This window comes from Sarcophilus harrisii, chromosome 6 (genome assembly GCF_902635505.1).
Source record: "Sarcophilus harrisii chromosome 6, mSarHar1.11, whole genome shotgun sequence".
NCBI classification, from domain to species: Eukaryota; Metazoa; Chordata; class Mammalia; order Dasyuromorphia; family Dasyuridae; genus Sarcophilus; species Sarcophilus harrisii.
In genome coordinates this window covers 38,898,007-38,918,657 of record NC_045431.1, presented here as the reverse complement: position 1 = coordinate 38,918,657, position 20,651 = coordinate 38,898,007, and the positions used below count along the sequence as shown (strand labels likewise).

General features: G+C 42.3%; 1 protein-coding gene and 1 long non-coding RNA gene across 2 annotated transcripts in view; one reads left to right on the top strand and one right to left on the bottom strand.

Moving 5' to 3' along the window:
* Positions 1–20,651, top strand: part of LOC116420147 — a 162,141-nt gene that overhangs the window by 17,045 nt on the left and 124,445 nt on the right. The gene's annotated exons all lie outside the window — the stretch shown is intronic.
* SRD5A3 (steroid 5 alpha-reductase 3) lies at positions 1,873–20,580 on the bottom strand. Its single transcript, XM_012552243.3, has 5 exons — positions 20,310–20,580; positions 10,820–10,962; positions 7,605–7,802; positions 5,530–5,661; positions 1,873–4,395 (listed from the first exon to the last, which is right to left on the bottom strand). Exons 1-5 carry the CDS (start codon positions 20,543–20,545, stop codon positions 4,136–4,138), a joined length of 969 nt encoding a protein of 322 aa, XP_012407697.2. The 5' UTR covers positions 20,546–20,580; the 3' UTR covers positions 1,873–4,135.

The following is a 20,651-nucleotide window of genomic DNA, read 5'->3' as shown; positions in this document are numbered from 1 at the left end:
TGGGATCCACACATTTCACGCAAACATTGGGAGGAGGTGAGAATTTTTTCTCATGTCAGACCCCAAATAATGGGAGATATCTTTGTGGGCAAAGAATGTCTTGCGCTTCTTTTGTATTTCCCGTGATACTTACCGTAGAAATAGACCCTCAAAAACATCATTTGGCCATTTGAATTTTGCTCATATTCCTGATTTCTGAGAAGAAATGCTTTTGCCACCTATAAGAGAATGAAATACTAGACAATACATGGTACTTCTGGGGCCATACCATAATCTTCTAGATACCTTCTTATTGACTGAACACACACCAGTAAATACAATACTGAGGCAAGATGTGTGGCTAAGGCAAAATTTGATGAAGTAGATCACAAGGGCTATAAAAGTGCCGTTGCTAGCAATTGTTGAGTCTTCTGACAATAAAACAGAGCTTGAAATATAGTTACATTATTCCTTTAATTTTATGATGAGTTCTGTGTTACTTAAACATTAATGGTTGTCATTAAATTGTGTATAAGAGGGTAAAAAAAAATTACACAGGAAAAAAAGAGATGTGGAGGAAAAGACAATCTGGGAAAAATGATTTTATTTCCAGATATCTATGAGCACCAGTAGACTGAATTGAATATAGAATATAATCACTTCCCTAAGGGCCTATTCTAATAGTTTAACATGATGTGATGAAGACCTTTGGCCCTCAAAAGCCATGCTGGCAGAGTCCATGCTCTATATATAACAAGCTAAAAATGGGTCCAGAAAGCATGTCTTAGCTAAAGAGACAAAATGCTCAAAGGCTGATCATTGTATATATTCTCAGGGTGTGAGGGTGGAGATAAAAAGAAAATAAAACTTATGAAATTGTTTACTAGGGCTTGAATAGGAGTTGGTCTGTGACCTGTATCAGCACAGGAGACCCCAAATGAAATTTTGGGTCCTTGAAGTACAGAGCATAATTAAGAGATAAGGCCAAACAAATTAAGTTTATTGGAAGCAACACTAGCATACAAAGGTGAGGGCTACATGGGAAGTCACACCTGTGACTTCTCCTCAGACATTTTTGGTAACTAGGTAAGCCACACAATATCGTTCATGAGGTAGCACATTGTATCGTACTGACAGAGAGATTGAGTTAATTCTCAGTGATGGAAGAACTCAAGACTTCACACCACTGGAACATTTCTACATGGCAGGGCAGATCTTTGTGGAATCTTCCAAGAATCTGGCAGCTTTCACTCAGACACAAAAGGCCGTTCATCATGATCCCAGAATACGACGAGAACTCTGGTGTTGCAAGGATTCCCCAGCCAAAGGTAACAAGTCAATGCCCAATGGCTGGCTCAGCTTTTTGTTCTGCCTTCAGTTCCTGTGGTGGATCTTGCCACTTCCCCTGCTTAGTCTATGGCCCCGTGAAAGCTAAATGGGCCTTCAAGGAGAGAGATGCTACGTTCTGGCCGGTACTTGGTTCTTCAACTGGACCTTTCTGGCTTTGAAAATTGTCTCCACTGGTGTAACAAATTATCTTGGAGAATTAGAAAGAGATAAGACCAGGAAGAGGAAATAGTGAAATGAGCAAACTTTCTAGTAATAATGGCTTTTGCACAGGGGACTTATTATTTGGTATAAATTTATTTATAAATTTGGTATAAAGTCCCTTAAATTCCCAGAATATTGGACTAAAATACAAAGACTCAAAAGATGGGTCATTTCCCTAAGGAACTCCTTTAATTATTTAATGTACATTACAACCCCTCTAAGATTTGATAGATCAGTCCTAGGGAGTTGTATGATACCCCAGAGTCACAAAGCTAGTTAAGAGAGGTTTTCCTGATTTGAAACCCAGCCTTCATTGGACATTCCATGTTGCTATATACTCTATATTCCCATATTGAATTGAAAAATGATTTCTAGAGCCAATTCCTAATGATTCTGATTCTCTGATGTTTGGGATTATTTGTACCATGTGGCTGAAATCAAAAGTGACTGTAATGTATTTGACATTTCCAGAGGAGAAGTTTCATTCTTGAACTATGTCAAAGATTCTCTTGTTATGTCTGAATAATAACTAATGTGTTTCTCTGGGAAACTGTATTGCTAAACTTGAAGGGGGAGAAAGACACCAATCCTTATAGTACCATACTCAAATTTCATACAAGTTACATTAGGGGAAGAGTGGGGGGAACATGGATTGTGTTTGGGCCATCATGGTTTCTAATGAAGTGAAGATTAAGGGAGAAAACAAGAGAGGAAAGCAGCTTCTGATGTTTTTTTTTTTTTTTTTTTTTGGAGGGAAAAGTAATATGTAAGAAAGTAGAATCCTATTTATTAGTAGAGGATAATGGTTTTGTGTTGCAAATATTCACCTGTGAGGGAGATGATAGGTTAACTGAACCTTAACCCTTAGAAATCAAAGCAGCTCTTGAATAAACTCAAAAGGAACAATTCTTTTCTCTTTCCCCTTTCATTATCATCTATACCACCGTCTCTAATTGGGTGGTAACATGGCTTACACATACCACAGAACAGATCTGATTTGATTGAGATAAACACACTATTGCGAGGGTTAATCCTGAAAACTATCTCTGCATATATTTTGAAGATAAAAAGAGAGTACTTTTTTCAAAAAAAAAAAAAGAGATAAACACAGTATTAACTATGCTGAAAATCAGACGTAATTGGAAAGGAGAGTGTTTTTGTAAGAATATACTTGATATTACTGAAAAAACTTGAAGTCTGAAAAGAGGTCAACAACATCATCTGATTTATCTGCACTTCTAATGGGAGGAGAATGTTTTTGGATTTTCCATCCTTATACCTCCAGCCAGTGACAAAGATATTTGCTCTTTCAAGAGAACGTGGCTGTCATCCCTTTGTGCTTTTAAGCAAGATTATTGTATGGGAGCTTAACAAAAGGAATTTGAGTAAGAAGTAATATCTTAACCTACAAAGCAGCAAGTCTAGTGCTATATTCTTCATACTGTGGAGAATTTCAATGAGGAAGAAGGCTGGACTATTTCTTCATGTTTAGGAATCACTTGCTCATGCATCACAAATGATTCTTTAACCAAGTCTGATGCTTAATTCTTAATGTTTATTATTATAAGTGTAAACATCATCCCTTTCCTACATAAATGTGGACTTTTTCAGTCTGAGATAAGTCCTAACGGAAATATTGTAAGTCTTTCAAAGGTAAGGATCCATAAGTCCTTTGTGGGGAGACTAGTCAGCACGTCAGCATTTGTTTATACAATGCTGCTTAAATGGCTAAATCCAATAGACTAGGCTCTTCGCATAATGGAAACTAACTCAGGCAAATCTGGGTCAGTTGAATAATGACAATGAAAACCTTGTAGCATTATCTGCTACACAGAATTCATGATCACATAAGTTCAAGATGTTTTAGATTCTGAACTATCAAAAAAATTGTCATTTTAAGAAGTTTACAACTATAAGATGGTCCCACAACATGCAACCTGAAAACAGGATTTTCACTGAGGATTCAAGTTAGATTAGGAACCAAGCAAAGTGTCTATAGGTGCTTCCAACTTCTCGGAGCTTTTTGACAGTGGCTTGCCAAAGCATAAGCTAGCTACAAAAAGCCTGTTTTCCCTGGAACCATCTGTAAGATTCTGGAGTATTTTGTCGTCTTCAGATATTAACAGAGTGCAAAAGATTGGAGGTATGTCTTTTGCTATACAGCCCAGTTAGTAAACCTCATGCTGAATGTATCAATCATCCAGAGCCACAGGCTATCTTATTTCTTCTTTTTCTTCTTCTTTTTTTTCCCCCAGAAGCATTTTAATAGTTCTTCACTAGTGTGCTTTGGAAGTGACCTATAACAGTCTCATATATTGTACTTGGTTTGTTTTCTAAGCCCTAGAATCCTCTTAGAAACACTTATTTCTTGAAGTTTCTTTCTCTCTGCTCATGAGGCTATTTTATCCATTTTGGTCTTCACATAAAAACAAAAACAAAAACCGGAAGCACTATTTTTGGATATTTCTTCCCAGCACAACAAACCTTAGCAAAAAATAATTCTCTTTTTATGCCATTATCCTGTCCCTTTTGCTCTTAGGAGTAAATCCTTTTGCTCAGAACCTGAAAAAGTTTTATTTTGTTTGTTATTAAGACACAGACAATCTTAAAATAAAAATGGCACATAAGCCTTCCTGTGCTTTGGATAGGAGTCAAATTTGCTCAGGTAAAATCTGTGACTTAGAACAGCCGCCAAGGCCTGGCTGAAGAGCACATATAATACCACAAGCCACCAGGTGAAATTGTAGAATCCAAAGGTGACAGCCAAGGACACGTAGATCATCAGTTCTGCAAAATAATTAGGCCCCGAAACATATTCAAACCAGTCTCCAAAAGGGATTCTGTATTTAGAGTGAATGACCTTTCCTGAAATTGAAAAAAAGACACAGAAATGAGGATGTTTTCTCAAGTGAGTTCATGCTCTAGAAAACATGTAGTTATCCCTATATCTGTATGATCTGACCCACCTATATGTAAAACACAGATCTTAACTAAGTATGCCAATTTCTATATAAAAAAACTACTCAATTCAGAGAGCCAAACGTGAAGAATCATAAAAGAAAAACTAGAACAAAAGTTTGCGTTAAAAAGGGACATAATTAACTCTGTGGCTGAAAAAGGTCCCAACTTAAAGCTATGACCCCAAATTTTATATAAATTTCTTGACAAAAGCTGAGATTTTTCATATTGAGGACAACTATAAAAACTGTACAGAACTCTTCCCAAAAGGTGGGCAACAGGATAGTAATTTAGAATAACAGAATTTTGTTGCTTTTAGTTTAAATGTTATTAATTATAAACTTAATAATTTCATTTGTACATTTCAATGTAAAAGGAGCAAAAAAAGAGGACTGTATATGAAATTGTGAACTTGTGGAATTTTTTTTAGTGTATATTAAATTTTAAAATGGTAGTAAAATGGTAGACTGCCTTGCTTGTGTGCCCTTCTGAATTTCTATTTTTGTCCTGCATATTTTAAAACGTTTAATAGGTGCTCTTTTTTTGAATATCTATTACTACCCACTCGTTCTTTGCATACCCTCCCCAAACCATTCCTTGCAACAAATGATCATCAAACAAACCAAATCGACACATAAGTAGTTATCTGAAAAAGTGTCAGAATCCTTGAATATTAAAACTGGAAGGAAAAGAGATCCCGTAATCTAGGGCTTCTTAAACTCTTTCCACTCATGACCTCTTTTCACTCGAGAAATTTTTACATGATCCTGGGTATAGAAGTATGTAAAACAGGTTACAAATTAAAGATTCACTGATAAGAAATCATACTTTCACAACCCTCCACATACAAGACCTCATACAGAGTTGTGATCCACAGTTTAAGAAGCTGGGCACTCAAGTCTATATCCCTCATTTACAGATGAGAAAACTGAGGCCTTGATAGGCAAAGGGATTTTTGCACTGTCTTGTGGCTGATAAGTGAAGAAAAAAAAAAAATTCTGAAAATTAGCATTTATAGGCTGGAAATCGAAATAAGCTCACCTGAATCATTCTTCCTCATATTAGCCAAGATGACATGGCATCTGTGTTGATGGACAGATGACCAGATGTACATGATCATCCCCAGGATATGGAACCAGCGCGTTTGCATCAGCAGACTTTTCCCTACATAAACTGTGGGTGAGACGGTTACCTGATTAGCAAAATGCAGGTGATGTCAGAAATACAGAAAAATCTTGGCTAGTTGACTCAGAGGTAGAACTCATGGATCTATCCTGTCATCCTGATTTTCTCCTTAGGGATCTGGAAAGTCCACCCATCTGGATGCAGAATCCCTACCTTCTCTTCTCAGAGAAGGGATGGCTTTGCTCTCCTTTGGCTGACAAATTCTGGAGCCACAGGCAGAAAATCCCACACTGTTGGGGATTTTTCTCCATCAGCATGCTCCAATCACGTTCCCTTTCAGAAGTGGAATTCTGTATTCTACCAATTGCTGCTGCAATCAACAATGCTATGATATAGAAAGGTGTGAGATACTATTATTTACACTTTGAAAAAATATAGTGACAGGATTATGGTAGGGAAAGCTATGGGTTCTGTCTGCGTCATGAAACAAGTGTAAATGAAGTTATGTTCAAAAGCCTTGTTTAAAGGGGATTCACTCTGTTCTAATGTCAGGAAAACAGTTTCTAGAAAAATGGAGGGTAGTCATTTCTTCTGTATACTACATAAACCTACCATGAAGATAAATCAAGTAATGATGGGTCAAAAATGAATTCTTTCACACATGATTAATGTGAAAATATGTTTAGCATGAGCATACATGTGTAACCTATATCAGATTGCTCCCCAGATTATTGGGGAGGGGAGAGGGAAGAAGAAAAGGGAGAAAGAGAAAAATTTGGAACTCAAAAATTTTACAAAAATAAATGTGAAAAGTTTTAAAATAAAGAAATAAAATAAAATAAACAAGTTCTTCTCCAAACCAAAGCCTCCAAAATTACAGATATAAAAGTGAGCAGATACCTTTTGATTGAAGGGATCCTATTCCATAGTTACAGGAATCTTGTGAATTAGAGAATCAAAGTTTTAGAGATGCCATCTAGTCTCTCATTTTATAGACAAGGGATCTGAACCCCAGAGATGTGTGTCTCCCTCAACATCATCTTCAAGTAGGACTTGGAGGTAACTGGGAAAAAGAATCTCCAAGGGGAAAAAAATCTTTGAAATAAGTCTAAAAATGTGAGATGGTAAATGATACCATCTTCCTCCTAAAAAATTATCTTCCTTGGGGCTTGTAACCAGATGGCTCCAATAGCGATGTTCCCAGACCTTCCCAGCAAGCAGATAAGATGGTAGAAAGCTTCAATTAACAGCAAGGGGATATTTACTAAATGATAATACCCTCCAGCAGTAGGGGTGGTGCTGGAGTGGAAATGTATATACAGTACACAGATAAAGGTAACAAAGTAGGCTGAAGGGAAAGAAAAGGTCCAAAGACGCTCTAGGAATACCAGAGCAACAAGCCCAAGGGGTGGCTGGCTGACAGTATTATTAGGGATTGGCCAAAAGGAAGGCTCAAGAAAAGTTATAGGTGAAAATGCCCACTAAAGCCCATGTATGCCCACTTCTCCCTGGAATTCTCATAAGAGTAGTTTGTAAAGGAATCTCCAGGGAGAGGAAACACACTCTGCCTGTGGCTCCATCACATCGAAACACAAACATTTATTATGTGCTGGCTCCGAGTCAGGCACCGTGCTAGGGGCTGGGGAGTCAGGAAGCTGGAAGCTAAGAGCCACTAGCACTTTGGGAAAAAAGCAGAGCCAAAGGTGGCTGGCTCTGTTCACCAAGAATGTGTGAAAATCATGACATGAACTGAAAATGTGCAAAAAGAAAAAATCCTCAGCATGAAAAACACCACATCTCACTTTAATTCAGCTAATTAAATCCGGAGCATTTTATTGCAAGGGTATTGATCTGTCAGAGGACTCTATCTGCCTGTGTCATGATCCTAAGGAGAAAATGGCTATTGTACAAAGAGAGGAAGGAAGTTCAAAAATCATTTCAGAAGCAAATCCCCGAGACAGACAGAGAGACGGAGCAGGGGGAGCTCTCACCGTTTCTGCCATCGACGGGCACTTGGCTCAGCACAGTTAAGCCGATAATCACATAGTAAGAGACCCCAAAGCCGTACTGCACCACGTGGATCACGCTCCCAGAGAAGACGCTGATGAAGAGGCACTCGAAGAGCCTCCGCAGGCTGTGCAGCCACAGGAACACCAGAACCAAGAAGGCGGACAGCACCAGCTCATCCCCTGCAGGGAAAGCACAGCACCTTCAGCCCAGTCCTCCTGGGTTAACCTTCAAAGCCATCTTTCCACTATCAGATACACAATCCTACAACCAGGGACCGGCCATGATTTGGCAACATCTCTGTTTCCCTTAAAGGCAGTTTTGTACAACTCCTTATCTTTACAGAGCCACAGCCAGGGCCCAGAGGTTTTTCTCTAGATTTTATCACTAGTTGATCAAATCCTGGGATGGGAAGCCTGGTTCCCTGACAGCTTCTTCAGGCTACTTGCTAACTCCGTGCAGAAAGCACCAGGCTTGGGGGCGGGAACATCTGAATTCAAATCCAGCCTCAGACTCTTGCTAGCTTGTGACCCTGGGCAAGTCACTCAACTACACCTGCTTTGGTTTCCTCATCTGTAAAATGGGGATAATATGGATAAGACCACCTCCCGCGCAGGGTCGTTGTGAGATCATTTGAGATATTTATCAAGCGCATAGGACAATGTCTGGCACGTAGCGGGCCCTGCAGAAATGTTTGCAAATGATCATTTTAAGCATCCTATCACAGCCAGGCCACGGACTGGGCTTCCTGAGCCGTGTGGAAGGGACGCAGCGGTCAGATAAAAATGGCCTGAGAGACCAGGGAAGAAGGGGAGGTTCCTCTACATCGGAGAGCCGAGATCCGCTTGTGCTTCCTCACACTTTCTGGCAGCAGGACTAGCCTTGGTGGGCTGAAAGGGCCTATGGCGCAGAGACGGTCAGGGGCTTTAGTCCAGTCTCTGTGGGGACAATGGGAGAACGGAAGTCACTGGAGAAAGAGAGAGAGAGAGAGAGAGAGAGAGACAGACAGACAGACAGGGATGGGGGGGGGAGGCGAGTGACAGAGAAACAGAGACAGAGACAGACAGAGAAGAGAAAGAGAGAGGAGAGAGAGAGAGGAAAGAGGAGAGAGAGAAAGAGAGAGAAAGGAAAGAGAGGGGGGAGAGAGACAAAGAGAGGGGGGTAGGGGGAAAAGAGAGTGACAGAGGGAGAGAGAAGAAAGAGAGGAAGAAAGAGAGAGAGAGAGAGAGAGAGAGAGAGAGAGGAGGAAGGGAAGGAGAGATGGAGAGTCCTAAAGAGATGCAGTCAGAGCCAGAAGGGGAGATGGAGCTCCTAACCAGGCCAGAGCAGGGAGACCCATGTGACAGAAAACCTGATCAAAGGAGAGCCTGCTCTGGACGGCTCTCCTCTCCCTCTGAGGGCCACCACACACACAGACACAGACATACAGAGACAGAGAGAGTACCTTAGAGACACAGGTACCCGTACATACACACAGAGCTACATACACAGAGACATACATAGACATACAAACATAACACGCACACATTAACACAAATCTACACAAAGACACACACACAGGCAGACAGACACAATATGCATCTACAGATACACAGACATAGAGACAGAAAGATCCACAGATATCCACACAGATATACATACAAACACACACCCGCACACACCCCAAAGTTGTAATTCTTTTGGAATAACCCAAAGCGGAAACCTGAACTGCCCCCTCTTGGCTCCAGAACAATCCCACAAAATCCTGAGAGATGCGTGTCTAGAAGAGCAGAAGTACTAGATCCTTCTCTCCTTTCACGAAGGGCCTGAGCCGGGCTCCCCAGGTCTCCTCCTCGGTAACAAGTTCTCCCGGTTTAAGGGACGAGCTCTTGTTCCTTGGGAAGGGGTGAGAGGGGTTAGCGGCTGGTTATCAGAAGAGATTTTCTTCACCGTGCTTGCTCTTTACTGTGGTTAATTTTGGTGTAGGTCAGTTGTTGTTTTCCCCTTTTACTTCCTCCATTTAAAAAGTTGTAGTTAATGCGAAGAGGGTATTTTGTAATTGGCTAAAAAATAAGCAGGATTACTATTTTACCGCAACCTCCCTGCATGAGTTTTATTTTTTTCTTCCCAAAGTTTTGTATCAACTTTTCCAGCAAACCTCGTCAAAGTCGGAGGCTTTATGCTAATGATTTTGTGGCACTCCGTTTCCCAGTAACATTAAAAGAAGGGGAAAACTTTTTTCTTTTCAGAAATGGACGGCTTCCCTGAATCCTGCTCTCATTGATGTGCGGATCCTGGCTCATGGGACAGACCGCATCCCTGCACAGCAGTACAAGCTACACACAGATAGAGCGGGGCACAGCACTTGCCTCAAAGTCAGGACAGAAAGTTCAAAATCTTGGTTCTCATGAGAGGATCAAAAGCCCCTCACTCCTTTCTGTAATTTATTTTTGTCTTTTTTCTTCTACCTTTCATTCTAAGACTTGTGATAATAATAATCTTGTTATTTAGTCATTTTCAGTCATGTTTGACTCTGTGATCCCCTTTGGGATTTTCTTGGCAAATATACTGGAGTGGTTTGCCATTTCCTTCTCCAGCTCATTTTACAGATGGGGATTAAGGCAGAGTTAAGTGACATGATAACTATCTGAGACCTGGTTTGAATTATCTGGTCTTCTCAACTGCAGGCCTAGTGATTTATCCATTGTCCCACCTACCTGCCCTAATAACAACAATATAATAGCTAACATTTGCATACAACAGTTCTAGGTTTGCAAAACACTTTTTAAAAATTTATTTTTAAAAACTGTTTTCTTAGTATTTTATTTTTCCAAATACATGTAAAGATAGTTTTCAACATTCATTTTTGTGTTCTAAATTTTTCTCCCTCTCTCTCTTACCCCAAGACAGCAAGCAATCTGATATGGAATCCAGAGCACTTTTCAGTTAACCCTATTCTCACAATAACTCTGTGAAGTAGGTACTACCCCATGTTACAGGTAAACTGAGACTGAGAGGTTAACTGATTTATGCCCAGGCTCTCATAGCCAGTAGTAGCTGAGACAGAATTCAATCCTACAACCCTACAACCCCCACCAGGCTGGGGGAAAGGATAGATTTTTACGCTCTCTATAAAACACCATGAGCAATTCTTGCTAACTTGACATTATCAAAACAGGATAAATGTTTGGAACCGGGGAGACGGATGGTGGGAGCTTACCTTGCATTTGTGAAGCCCCGAGTTTTCGGAGCAAATCCTGAAGCCATCCTGGAAAGGGCGTTCCTAGGAACAGGGCTTGGATAAGGCAGAGAAGCAAGAAGCCATTCCACACCACTGAAATGACATAGAAATGGCAAAACCACCTGTGGAAACAACAGAACATGGCTTAAGTCAAGGGCCTTCGGGCTAAGTCAGCCCGAATGACGTCTGATGCTTTTTCTGACTCGAAATCTCTGGGAAAGCCATTGCCAATGGACTTTGGGAATGAGCAGAAGGCCTCCAGGGGACTGACTTGCAAAGTTCAACAAGAACAACACAAGTCTAGCAACATTTACATGCAAGTTCAACCAGAAACACTTCTTATCTCTCAATGACTCCCTGCACAGGGTCACAATGGTTTTGGAAAAATCAACACTGTCCTTCAAGGCCAAATGATGACGGGACTTCTCCCTACGACAATAATAGGTACATGATGGTTTCCAAAGGTTTTTCAAATCTTGTATAAATTCTTCAGCACCACACCTGGGGAGCTGAAGCTATTCATCTAGAGAAACTGAATTATTCAGCTCTAGATCCTAAGGGGTTTTACTTGAAGGCAGCTAGAGGGCCCCACAGAGCACAAAGACTCATCTTCCCAAGTTCAAATCTGGCATTAGACACTTAACCAGCTGTGTGACACTGGGTAAGTCACTTCACCCTGCTTGCCTCAGTTTCCTCATTTGCAAAACAGGCTAAAGATGGAACTAGCAAAGAATTTTCCCAAGAAGCCAATTGTTTCTTTTTTGGTTGTTGTTGAATTTTTAAAAATAGTATTTGGTTTTTCCCAATACATACAAAGATAGTTTTCAACACTTACTTTTTTTAATTATAGCTGACAGAACATATATACATTGTCCTTTGCAAAAACTTCTGTTTCAACTTTTCCCCTCCTTCTCTCCACCCTCTCCCCTAGATGGCAGGTATTTCCATCCATGTTAAATATATTAAAATATATGTTAAACACAATAAATGTATACATATTTATACAATTGTCTTGCTGCACAAAAAAAATAGGATTTAGAAAGAAGGTAAAAATAACCTGGGAAGAAAAACAAAAATGCAAGCAAACAATAACAGAAAGAATGAAAATGCTATGTTGTGGCCCACACACAGGTGTAGCTGGTTCTGTTCATTACTGATCAGTTGGAACTGGTTTGGATCCTCTCATTGTTGAAAAGAGCCACGTCCATCAGAATTGATCTTCATATGGTATTGTTTCAACAATACTTTGTTGTTTGCAAATCCTTGTGTTCCAAATTTTTCTCCCTCCTTCCCTCATCCCCTCCCCCAGACAGCAAGCAGTCCAATATAGGTTAGACATGTGCAATTCTTCTAAACTTATTTCTATATACATCATGCTGCGCAAGAAAACTCGGATGAAAAGGGGAAAAATGAGAAAGAAAAAAACAAGCAAGCAAACACCACCACAAAGGTGAAAACACTAGGTTATGATCCATATTCAGTCTCCTTAATTCTCTGTCTGGGGGCAGGTGGCTCTCTCCATCACAAGTCTTTTAGAATTGCGCTCCATCAGAGTTGAGCATCACATAATCTTTTTGTTGCTGGCTGGGTACAATGTCCTCTTGGTTCTGCTCACTTCAATCAGCATTAGACAATGTAAGTCTTTCCAAGCTTTAGAAGCCAATTATTTCAACTTGTTCCATTTGTACCCTGGAATAAGACTTTCATTTATGGATTAAGGCAGTCTTACATCAACATACTGCAGTTCTTCCTAATCTTTACTGCTTAGCCAGAAGTTCCATTGGAAAAGGATTGGTTTTCTTCATAGTATCCCATGTACTTTTTTTTTTTTAAATGCAATTGGGGTCAAGTGACCTGCTCAGGATCACAAAGCTAGTGAGTGTTGGAGGACAATTTGAACTCTGGTTCTCCTGATTTGGGGGCTGGTGTTCCCGCTCTGCCCCCCAATGCTTCTTAATACTCACAAACATGCTGCCCCCCCCCCCCCAAACTTCACCCTTACTTCCTCCTGACACACTGGGTTTTTGTGGCAGTAATCTGCATTCTCCCATCACCTTCTAGCACACCCTCTCTCTCACACAGAACACTTCAGGAACTCTTCGTGAGTGTTGCTAAAGTGCCTCAATTAGCAGTTTGCTCCAGTCAGTTGAGTTTTGGTGTTAATAATTTAAAAAAAATTGTGAACACAAAATAGGGGTGTAAGGGAAGGTAGGTTCACAGAACTCTGGGGTGGGCTGCATGCAGAATGCCAAATTACAAGCTCTACCTTTATCTGGAGATTTTTAAAACCTCTGAACGTTGAGGGGGAAGGAGGGTCTTAGGCACTGACCCAAGTCAATAAAATCTCATTCACATCCCCCTCTTATATTTCCTGCTTTTATGTCCCTAAATAAGTCACTTTGCCAGTCTGGGTTTGCAAAATAAGGTGGAGGAGGATATGACCCAGATGATCTCTAGGGGCCCTTCCTTGCTGCTGAGCAGTTATCTGAGGTCAAAGTTTAAAAAACAACAACAACAAAATATACCAAAATCACTGTGAAATCAGCTTTCTAGGCCTCTTCCACACAAATCTGGATGAAGTTTCAAAACCATGCGATTGAATTGCTTCATCTATGGCAGACATCTCCAAAAACTAAGGAAATGGCACTTTAGAAAGTCAAATCTCCAGCAGCTAAAAAGAAATTTGTAAGCAAAGAATCCACAACAGCTCATGTGCAAACATAATGAAGATGTTCTGTTTTATTTGAGCTTTAATTCTCAAACCGGTTCAAAATGTAATGCTATTTAAGCGGCCAATGTGCTCCACAAAGGGACTTTGCACTTGCCAGTATCAATCACTGACTCAATTTAAGCATTAATAGTAAATTTTCTGAGAGAAGAAAACTATGATCCTGTCTGGGAAGATGATAACACTTAGCTGATCCGCTCAGACCTGAATAATCTGTTCAGACTGCAGGTAGTTCAAAAGCTTCTGATTTCATGGGTGCTCCACCAATACATCCCCAGCTGGAGCAGAGTTCCTAAGTTGCTATGTCTAAAAATGAAGGGATGGAGGGAATCATCATTTGCCGGCTTATCTTCTGAGCTTCTCCAGGGTTAGCCATGCTGGTCCTTGAAACAGACACAATTTCTTCCTGGGTCTCATTAAAACCTTTTTCTGTCTTCACAGAAACCAAGTTGACAGAGACCTCAGAGATCAGGGAGTTTCATGTCAATCTGAAGGAGAACTCCCTTTTCTAGCTCGCCTGAGAATGGAGGATGATCCAAACTTTAATAATGGGGAACCCAGCCCCTCCCAAGTTAGCAAGCTTTATGTGTTTGGAAGTTTTCCCTCAATTCCTTCCTAGATCAGCTTGTCTGCATCTTCCACATAGAGTTGCCAGCTCTGCTCCCAGAGTTATCCCTTCTGCTCTGAGAAAGTTTTCCAAAATATTTAAAGATATTAAGTTTCTATCAAGAGACCCTATCAAGTCTCACCCTCAATCTAAATCCTTATTTTTTCCAGGCTACAGAACCTAAATTCATTCATCTGATTTTCATATGATTCAATCTCAAGGCCCCCCACTGATATTCCACCTCATTTTACAATGGGTTCTTCTAAACAGACTACAATCCCCCACTGGGGGTCTGACCAGGGCCTCTTCACGTAGCCTAAGAACGAGCAGCTTCTCTGCTGTTTTCTATGGGCAAGGGATAGCCTTGCTTATGACCCCGGCCACATTCAAACACCATGAGGCCAGGGGAAAAGAACAGAGTGAGACCCCCGCAGGAGGAGGAAGACCCCAGTACTAATAGTAACTTGGACACATCTTCTTCACCTCTCTGTAAACTGAAGGGGACAGACCGGGTGATCTACAAAGTCCCTGATCCAGATCGGTCCATGAATTAAGCAATGACTTTTCTCTAACTCAGGTGACTGTGATTAGTTAATGTCACAGACCCTGGAGAGTGCTCGGGCTATTACTGTCCTATCTAAAAGCTACTGTTCCGCTGGACCGTGTACACAACCCATCAGGAAGTTATTAATCGCCCGGGTGCCAAACCCTGGGCTAAGCAAGTAAAGGAAAAGGCCAGTCCCTGCATTCTCAGCTTATAACAGAAAGGGGGAAGCTTGGTTCCGGCAGACTCTTCATTACCCCATGGCCCATCGCACATGATGGGGGTTTTCTTGGCAAAGTCTCTGGGCATCTCCTTCTCTTGTGGATTAAGGTGAAGGACAGAGTCACACAGCTTGGTGTTGAGGTTGGATTTGAACTCAGGACTTTGTGAGGGCTCTATCCTCTGAGACATCCACCTGCTTCCAGTGGGGGAAAGACAACATGTAAAAAGGAAGAGGGGTGCGGAAGGGTGAAGCCCACAAGGCCCACCGGGCACAAAAAGGAGCCCTCTTTAGAGGGAGGGTCTGGGAGAAGCTCTTCTGCTCCCCCTCTCTGTGACCTCCCAGGCAATCACCCCTGCATACTATGCCCAGACTAAGCAGGTGCGATTACCTGGGAGTCACACCTTCCCTACCAGAGAAAGGGCCCTGGCCAGGGGCGGTAAGCAGCTACAGGTGCAGAGTGATGGGAGCTTGCAAGATGATGAACTCCCTGAGGGAATGAGGAAGTAGCCCTCGAGATCTGTCCACCAAGGGGCGCCACAGAGGCTCAGGGACCAATCCACTATGGGAATATCTAGTTGAACTGGAGGAATGGGAAGGATCTCAAGGGTCATTCAGTTCACACTCCCTCACTTTAGTGATGGGAAAATGGAGGCAAAGAGGAATTAAATAAGGTGCCCAAAGTCCGGAAGGCAACAAGCGGTGTTGTTTCCACCATAACCTGGCTGTTCTGTCTGTTTTTAGTGGTGTCCAACTCTTGGTGACCTACTGGAGTGGTCTGCCATTTTCTTTTTCAGCTCATTTTACAGATGAGGAAATTGAGGCAGACAGGGTGAAGTCAGGCTTGGCACTCTATCTCCTGGGATGCCAGCACAGCTAGCACCTGATCATAAGGACATTGGTTAGAGCATTGTCATTGGCAAATCACTTACCCTGTCTGCCTCAGTTTCCCCAACTGTAAAATGGGAAATAGATGCCAACCTCCAGGATTGTAGTGAGAATCATGTTGTCTCCTTCATTGGATTGTGGGCTCCTTGAGGACAAGGACTATCTTTTGCCTCTTTCTGTATCTCCAGTGTTTGATACCTTGCCTGGAACATAGTAGATGCTTAATAAATGTTTACTGATTGACCAATTCATAAAGTGCCTGGTATATAATAGGTGTTTAGCAAGTGCTTGTTCCTTTTCTCCACCCAGAGTTCTCATTCCTGACAGAAAGAATTAAGTGTCTTCACTTGTGTTCTTCTGCAATGACAAATGATGGGCTCAGAGTCCAACTCTGTGTTTTAGAGAAGCCCAGAAGATGAAGGTTCCTTTCCGTGACTGACCAGGCCCTTTCACTCCAAATCCTTCTCCTCCCAATGAACAAAGTGCCTAGCTCATCCTTTTGCTTTTAATTTATAAAAATAATATAGATGCAATACAACAATAATCAAATTGGGTTTTCAACACCTTCAGACTTCCTTCTCAAGAACAGCGAACACACCTTTCATTGTTTAACTGCATCTACCCCATTATCTTCACTGACAATACAAAAAGAGAAGTATTGTTTAGACTTAGGGGAAAAAAAAAAAAAAAAAAACAATAGCGGAGACATATCCTGGTAGGTTCCACCCCAAAACGCCTGAGGAAGTCCTCCAGTAATATTTCAAAATTTAGTGGAAAGACAAGAAATTACTAGAAGCCTAAAGAGAATCACCTGTTAACAATAACAAGGAATAAGGGAAAGTCACTTAAATCCTCAGGCCAATAAATCATTTAACCTCTGGGACTGGTGATCTGTAAGAGTCCATTCAGCTCTAAACCCTAGGATGTCTCATTTTTGGCTGAGGCAATTGGGGTTAAGTGACTTGCATTCAATGTCTCACAGCTAGGCAGATTTGAACTCAGGTCCTCCTGATTTTGGGGCTGGTGCTCTACTCACTGTGCCACCTAGCTGCCCTGGATGACTCAATTTTTTAGCTTACCATATGACAGATATGAGCAGTGGTAGCTGTTTCCCATTTTCTGAGTAGGACCCAGAGAAATGTGTGATAAACATGGTACATCAATGAAGGAGAAGCCTGGAATTTCATCACTATAGGGTCTCTAAAGATGGTTTGTGATTTAGTGACAGGCTTAGGGTTATAGCACTAGTGTGGAGATGGGTGTTCTTGTCTTCCAGTGTACTTTATTCACTATGTCACAGCACACCTTATCAAATACTGTGCATATTTATCCAAAAAAGGATAATTAAATGAGATCCAACATCCTGCAAGAGCAATTTCTCCTTTTTCCATTTTATGAGAAAGCATTAATAATAGAAATAGTGATAGTATGGGGTGGAAAAAAGTCAGAAGGGAGAGCAAAGATCAATTCTGATTAAAACCAGAATGAGAGAGAATTCCCAGTTAGGAGATTCTCTGGCAGATATAAATTGTAATCCCTTAGACTTAATGATGGAGATAGTCTCAGAAAGTTAAGATTTAGTTAAGGCAAATTTTGCCCTCACTTTATAAAGTTTTCATTCTTTATTCTCTTGTCAGAAAAACTGCTGCCATGAACTCACGCCAATATATAGGATCACTGAATTAGAGGTGCAAGGGACCTTTGGAGCCATCTGGTCTAATCTCATTTTGCAGATGAGGAAGCAGGCTGTGGGCGGGCACATGATTTTTTTTTCCTTCCTTTTTTAAAAAAAATTAATAGCGTTTTATTTTTCCAAATGCGTACAAAGATAGTTTCCAACATTCCCTTTTGCAAAACCTTGTGCTCCAAAATTTTCTCCCTCTCTTTTCTTCTTCCTCCCTCCCCCAAGACAGCAAGCAATCAGATCTAAATTAAACAGGGACACATGATTTCTTAAAGTCATTGGGCCGTATATCATCTCAGGGCCTGGGACAAAGTTCTGGGCTCTTTCTACATATCCCACGTTGCTCCTCCACCAGTCAGAACATAGTGATTATTTACATTTCAGGAGTCTGTTTAGCTTTTCTGACAAGGAAGATAAATTAGATTGCTTTGGGATTATGTTTTTCTGGCATCAAAAAGACTCCACATGCTTCTCTCTTAAATGCTAAATATAAATACAGTCTCAGCTGTACCCTGGACCTCACATTTTTTGAAAAGTGAAAATTTAATTAAAACTATCCTCCTTCAAATCTCTGATTCGGAGAATTGTTCCTGATCACCGATTTAATTTTTTAGCAATTCAACTTTATCTCTCAAGAAAAGAACAAGCTCTATGCAACTCCTCACCACAGGACATGCTGAAAACCTGATATTCCAAATGGTATCAGAGGCATTTTAGAGGTGGAAGAGGTTGTGTTCCTGTACCTTCGGAAAAACTACCCAAATGTGCTGTCCCTTAATCAACCATTCAGGCAGTCACCAGATGTCAACTCTATTTGACAGGGGTTCCTTTGGGAGATTTATGCCAGATGTAAGAGAAAACACTGTTTAATACAGAAAGCTTGCTCATTGAACAAAGGCCCATGATTAAAATGATCATAGTGACCAGGGTCCAAATCCTAGAGAGGGGAAAAAAAAGATGCATATCTCATTCAAGATAATGTTGAATATGGGGTAGCTAGGTGGTGCAGTAAATAGAGCATCAGGCCTGAAGTCAGGAGGACCTGAGTTCAAATCTGATTTCAGACACTTCCTAGCTGTGTGACCTGAGCAAGTTACTTAACCCTAATTGCCTCAGAAAAACAAACAAAAAAAGATAATGTTGAATACATTTTTACCATGTTTAATATATATTTGATTACATGCCATTTAGGGGAGGGGGTGGGGAGAAGGGGGAAAATGGGAACAAAAAGCTTTTCAAGGGTCAAAATTGAAAAATTATCTTTTCATATTTTTTGGGGAAAAAAAAGATAATGTTGAATGCTGATAAAATGGATGCTCTTCTAATGTGGCTTCTTCCTGCCTACATTTTAGGTCACTCAGCTCTGTAATTCACTGCTGGGACTGGAATCAGGAGCTGGGACTGGAATCAAATAGATCCGAGTTCAAATCCAGTCTCAAATAAGACCATGGTCAAGTTATTTAATTTCTCTGCCTCAGTTTCCCAAACTATAAAATGGGATTGTTACGCCACAGTTCTCTTTTATTGTCCTGACTCAGTTTCTGCCTCAGTTTCCCAAACTACAAAATGGGGATTGTCACGCCACAGTTCTCTTTTATTGTCCTGACTCAGTTTCCCTAAGTGTTCTGCCTCAGTTTCCCAAACTATAAAATGGGGATTGTTACGCCACAGTTCTCTTTTATTATCCTGACTCAGTTTCCCTAAGTGTTCTGCCTCAGTTTATAACTGTCCAGCAAAGCCTCCCTCTTTATCAGAATACCTGATAAGGAGAAAAGATCTTATGTTTTAGAATATCAGAATGTCTGTCCCCATCCCAAGCTATCGCGATGCTAGATACCGTCTTATCAAGCTACCTCTCCCAGCGTCCCGCTATTACGTCACCCCCTCTCCGGAGGCTCGCCCCGCCCAGTCAGAGTCCGCCCCGCTCTCAGCACCCGGACTCCGCCCCTGCCTCAGTCTACACCCCTCCCCGCCCCTCCCCCGCTCCGCGTCTGAGCCACGTGGATAGATGTCACTGCGAACTCGCATTGTTTCAGCGCTGGGACCCAATCATGATCCATCCGGTCCCAGGAACTCTCTCCCTTTCAAATAAAACATTCAATAACCGACCTTGCCTCGGTTTCTCCCGCATTACAGGATAACAATGTCTTCTACCTCCCCGGGGATTTAGAGCCTCAAATGGGGTACGGGCGCAGCCTTCAGCGGCATCTGGCACACAGCAGGCACTTAATAAGTGCTCCTTCCCTCCCTGCCTTCTGGAACAGGCGTGGGTGTGTCACTGACTCATTCTTGTCCCTTATCGCCAGTCACCTTTCACCGGCCTTCCTTCCGCCTCTCCCTGGAGGAGTGTTTACGGGGACAAGTTACACAATTAGAAAGAAAACTTGGGAGACTTGCTGTGCAGGACGATAAGTGTGCAAATAGGTACAGACGGACTGCACGGGTTTAGCCTGGATTGGATTACTCGCTGTCTAGGGGAGGGGGGAGGGGAAAGGAAGGAGCAAATCTCGAAAGCGATTTCCGCAAGTATTTGAAAAAACACAAAGCTGTTATTTAAAAATATATTATTTAAAAAGAAGACAAAAACCACTTTCCTAGCTAAGGAAAGGCGAGGCAGCAGCCTCGTCCCGGGGCCCACGCTGCCTAACGCCGGGCCGGGCCCCGCCCCTCCACCCCGGCTCCCTCCCCGGGCCTGCCCTCTGCTGCCTCCTGCAGGCCGCGCGCAGCAGCCTTCTCGCGTCGGGCCCGGGCTGCGGCGGGAGCGAGCCCGGCAGCGCGGACCGACGTTGCTTCGTTACCTCTTGGGGACGTCGAAGACCTCGTAGGAGCTCGGGCGCTGCGGCCCCACGCTCTTGGTCTTGCCGTAGCGGATCAGGTCCTGGAAGAAGGTGGACAGAGCCAGGGGCCCTCGGGGGAAGAGGCTGGGCGGCGCGGTCTGCAGCAGCAGGGCCAGCAGGAAGGCGCAGGCCAGGATCAGCCACAGGGCGCCCAGGGGGGAGAGCCGCAGCAGCGCGGCGCCCAGCCAGGGGGCCATGGCCAGCGCCGCCGCCGCCGCCGCCGCCGCCGCGCGCAAGGCTGCCCGCCGCGCCGCGTACGTCCCTCGGCGCGTCTCCGGCCCCGCGGGCTCCCGGGCCCGGCAC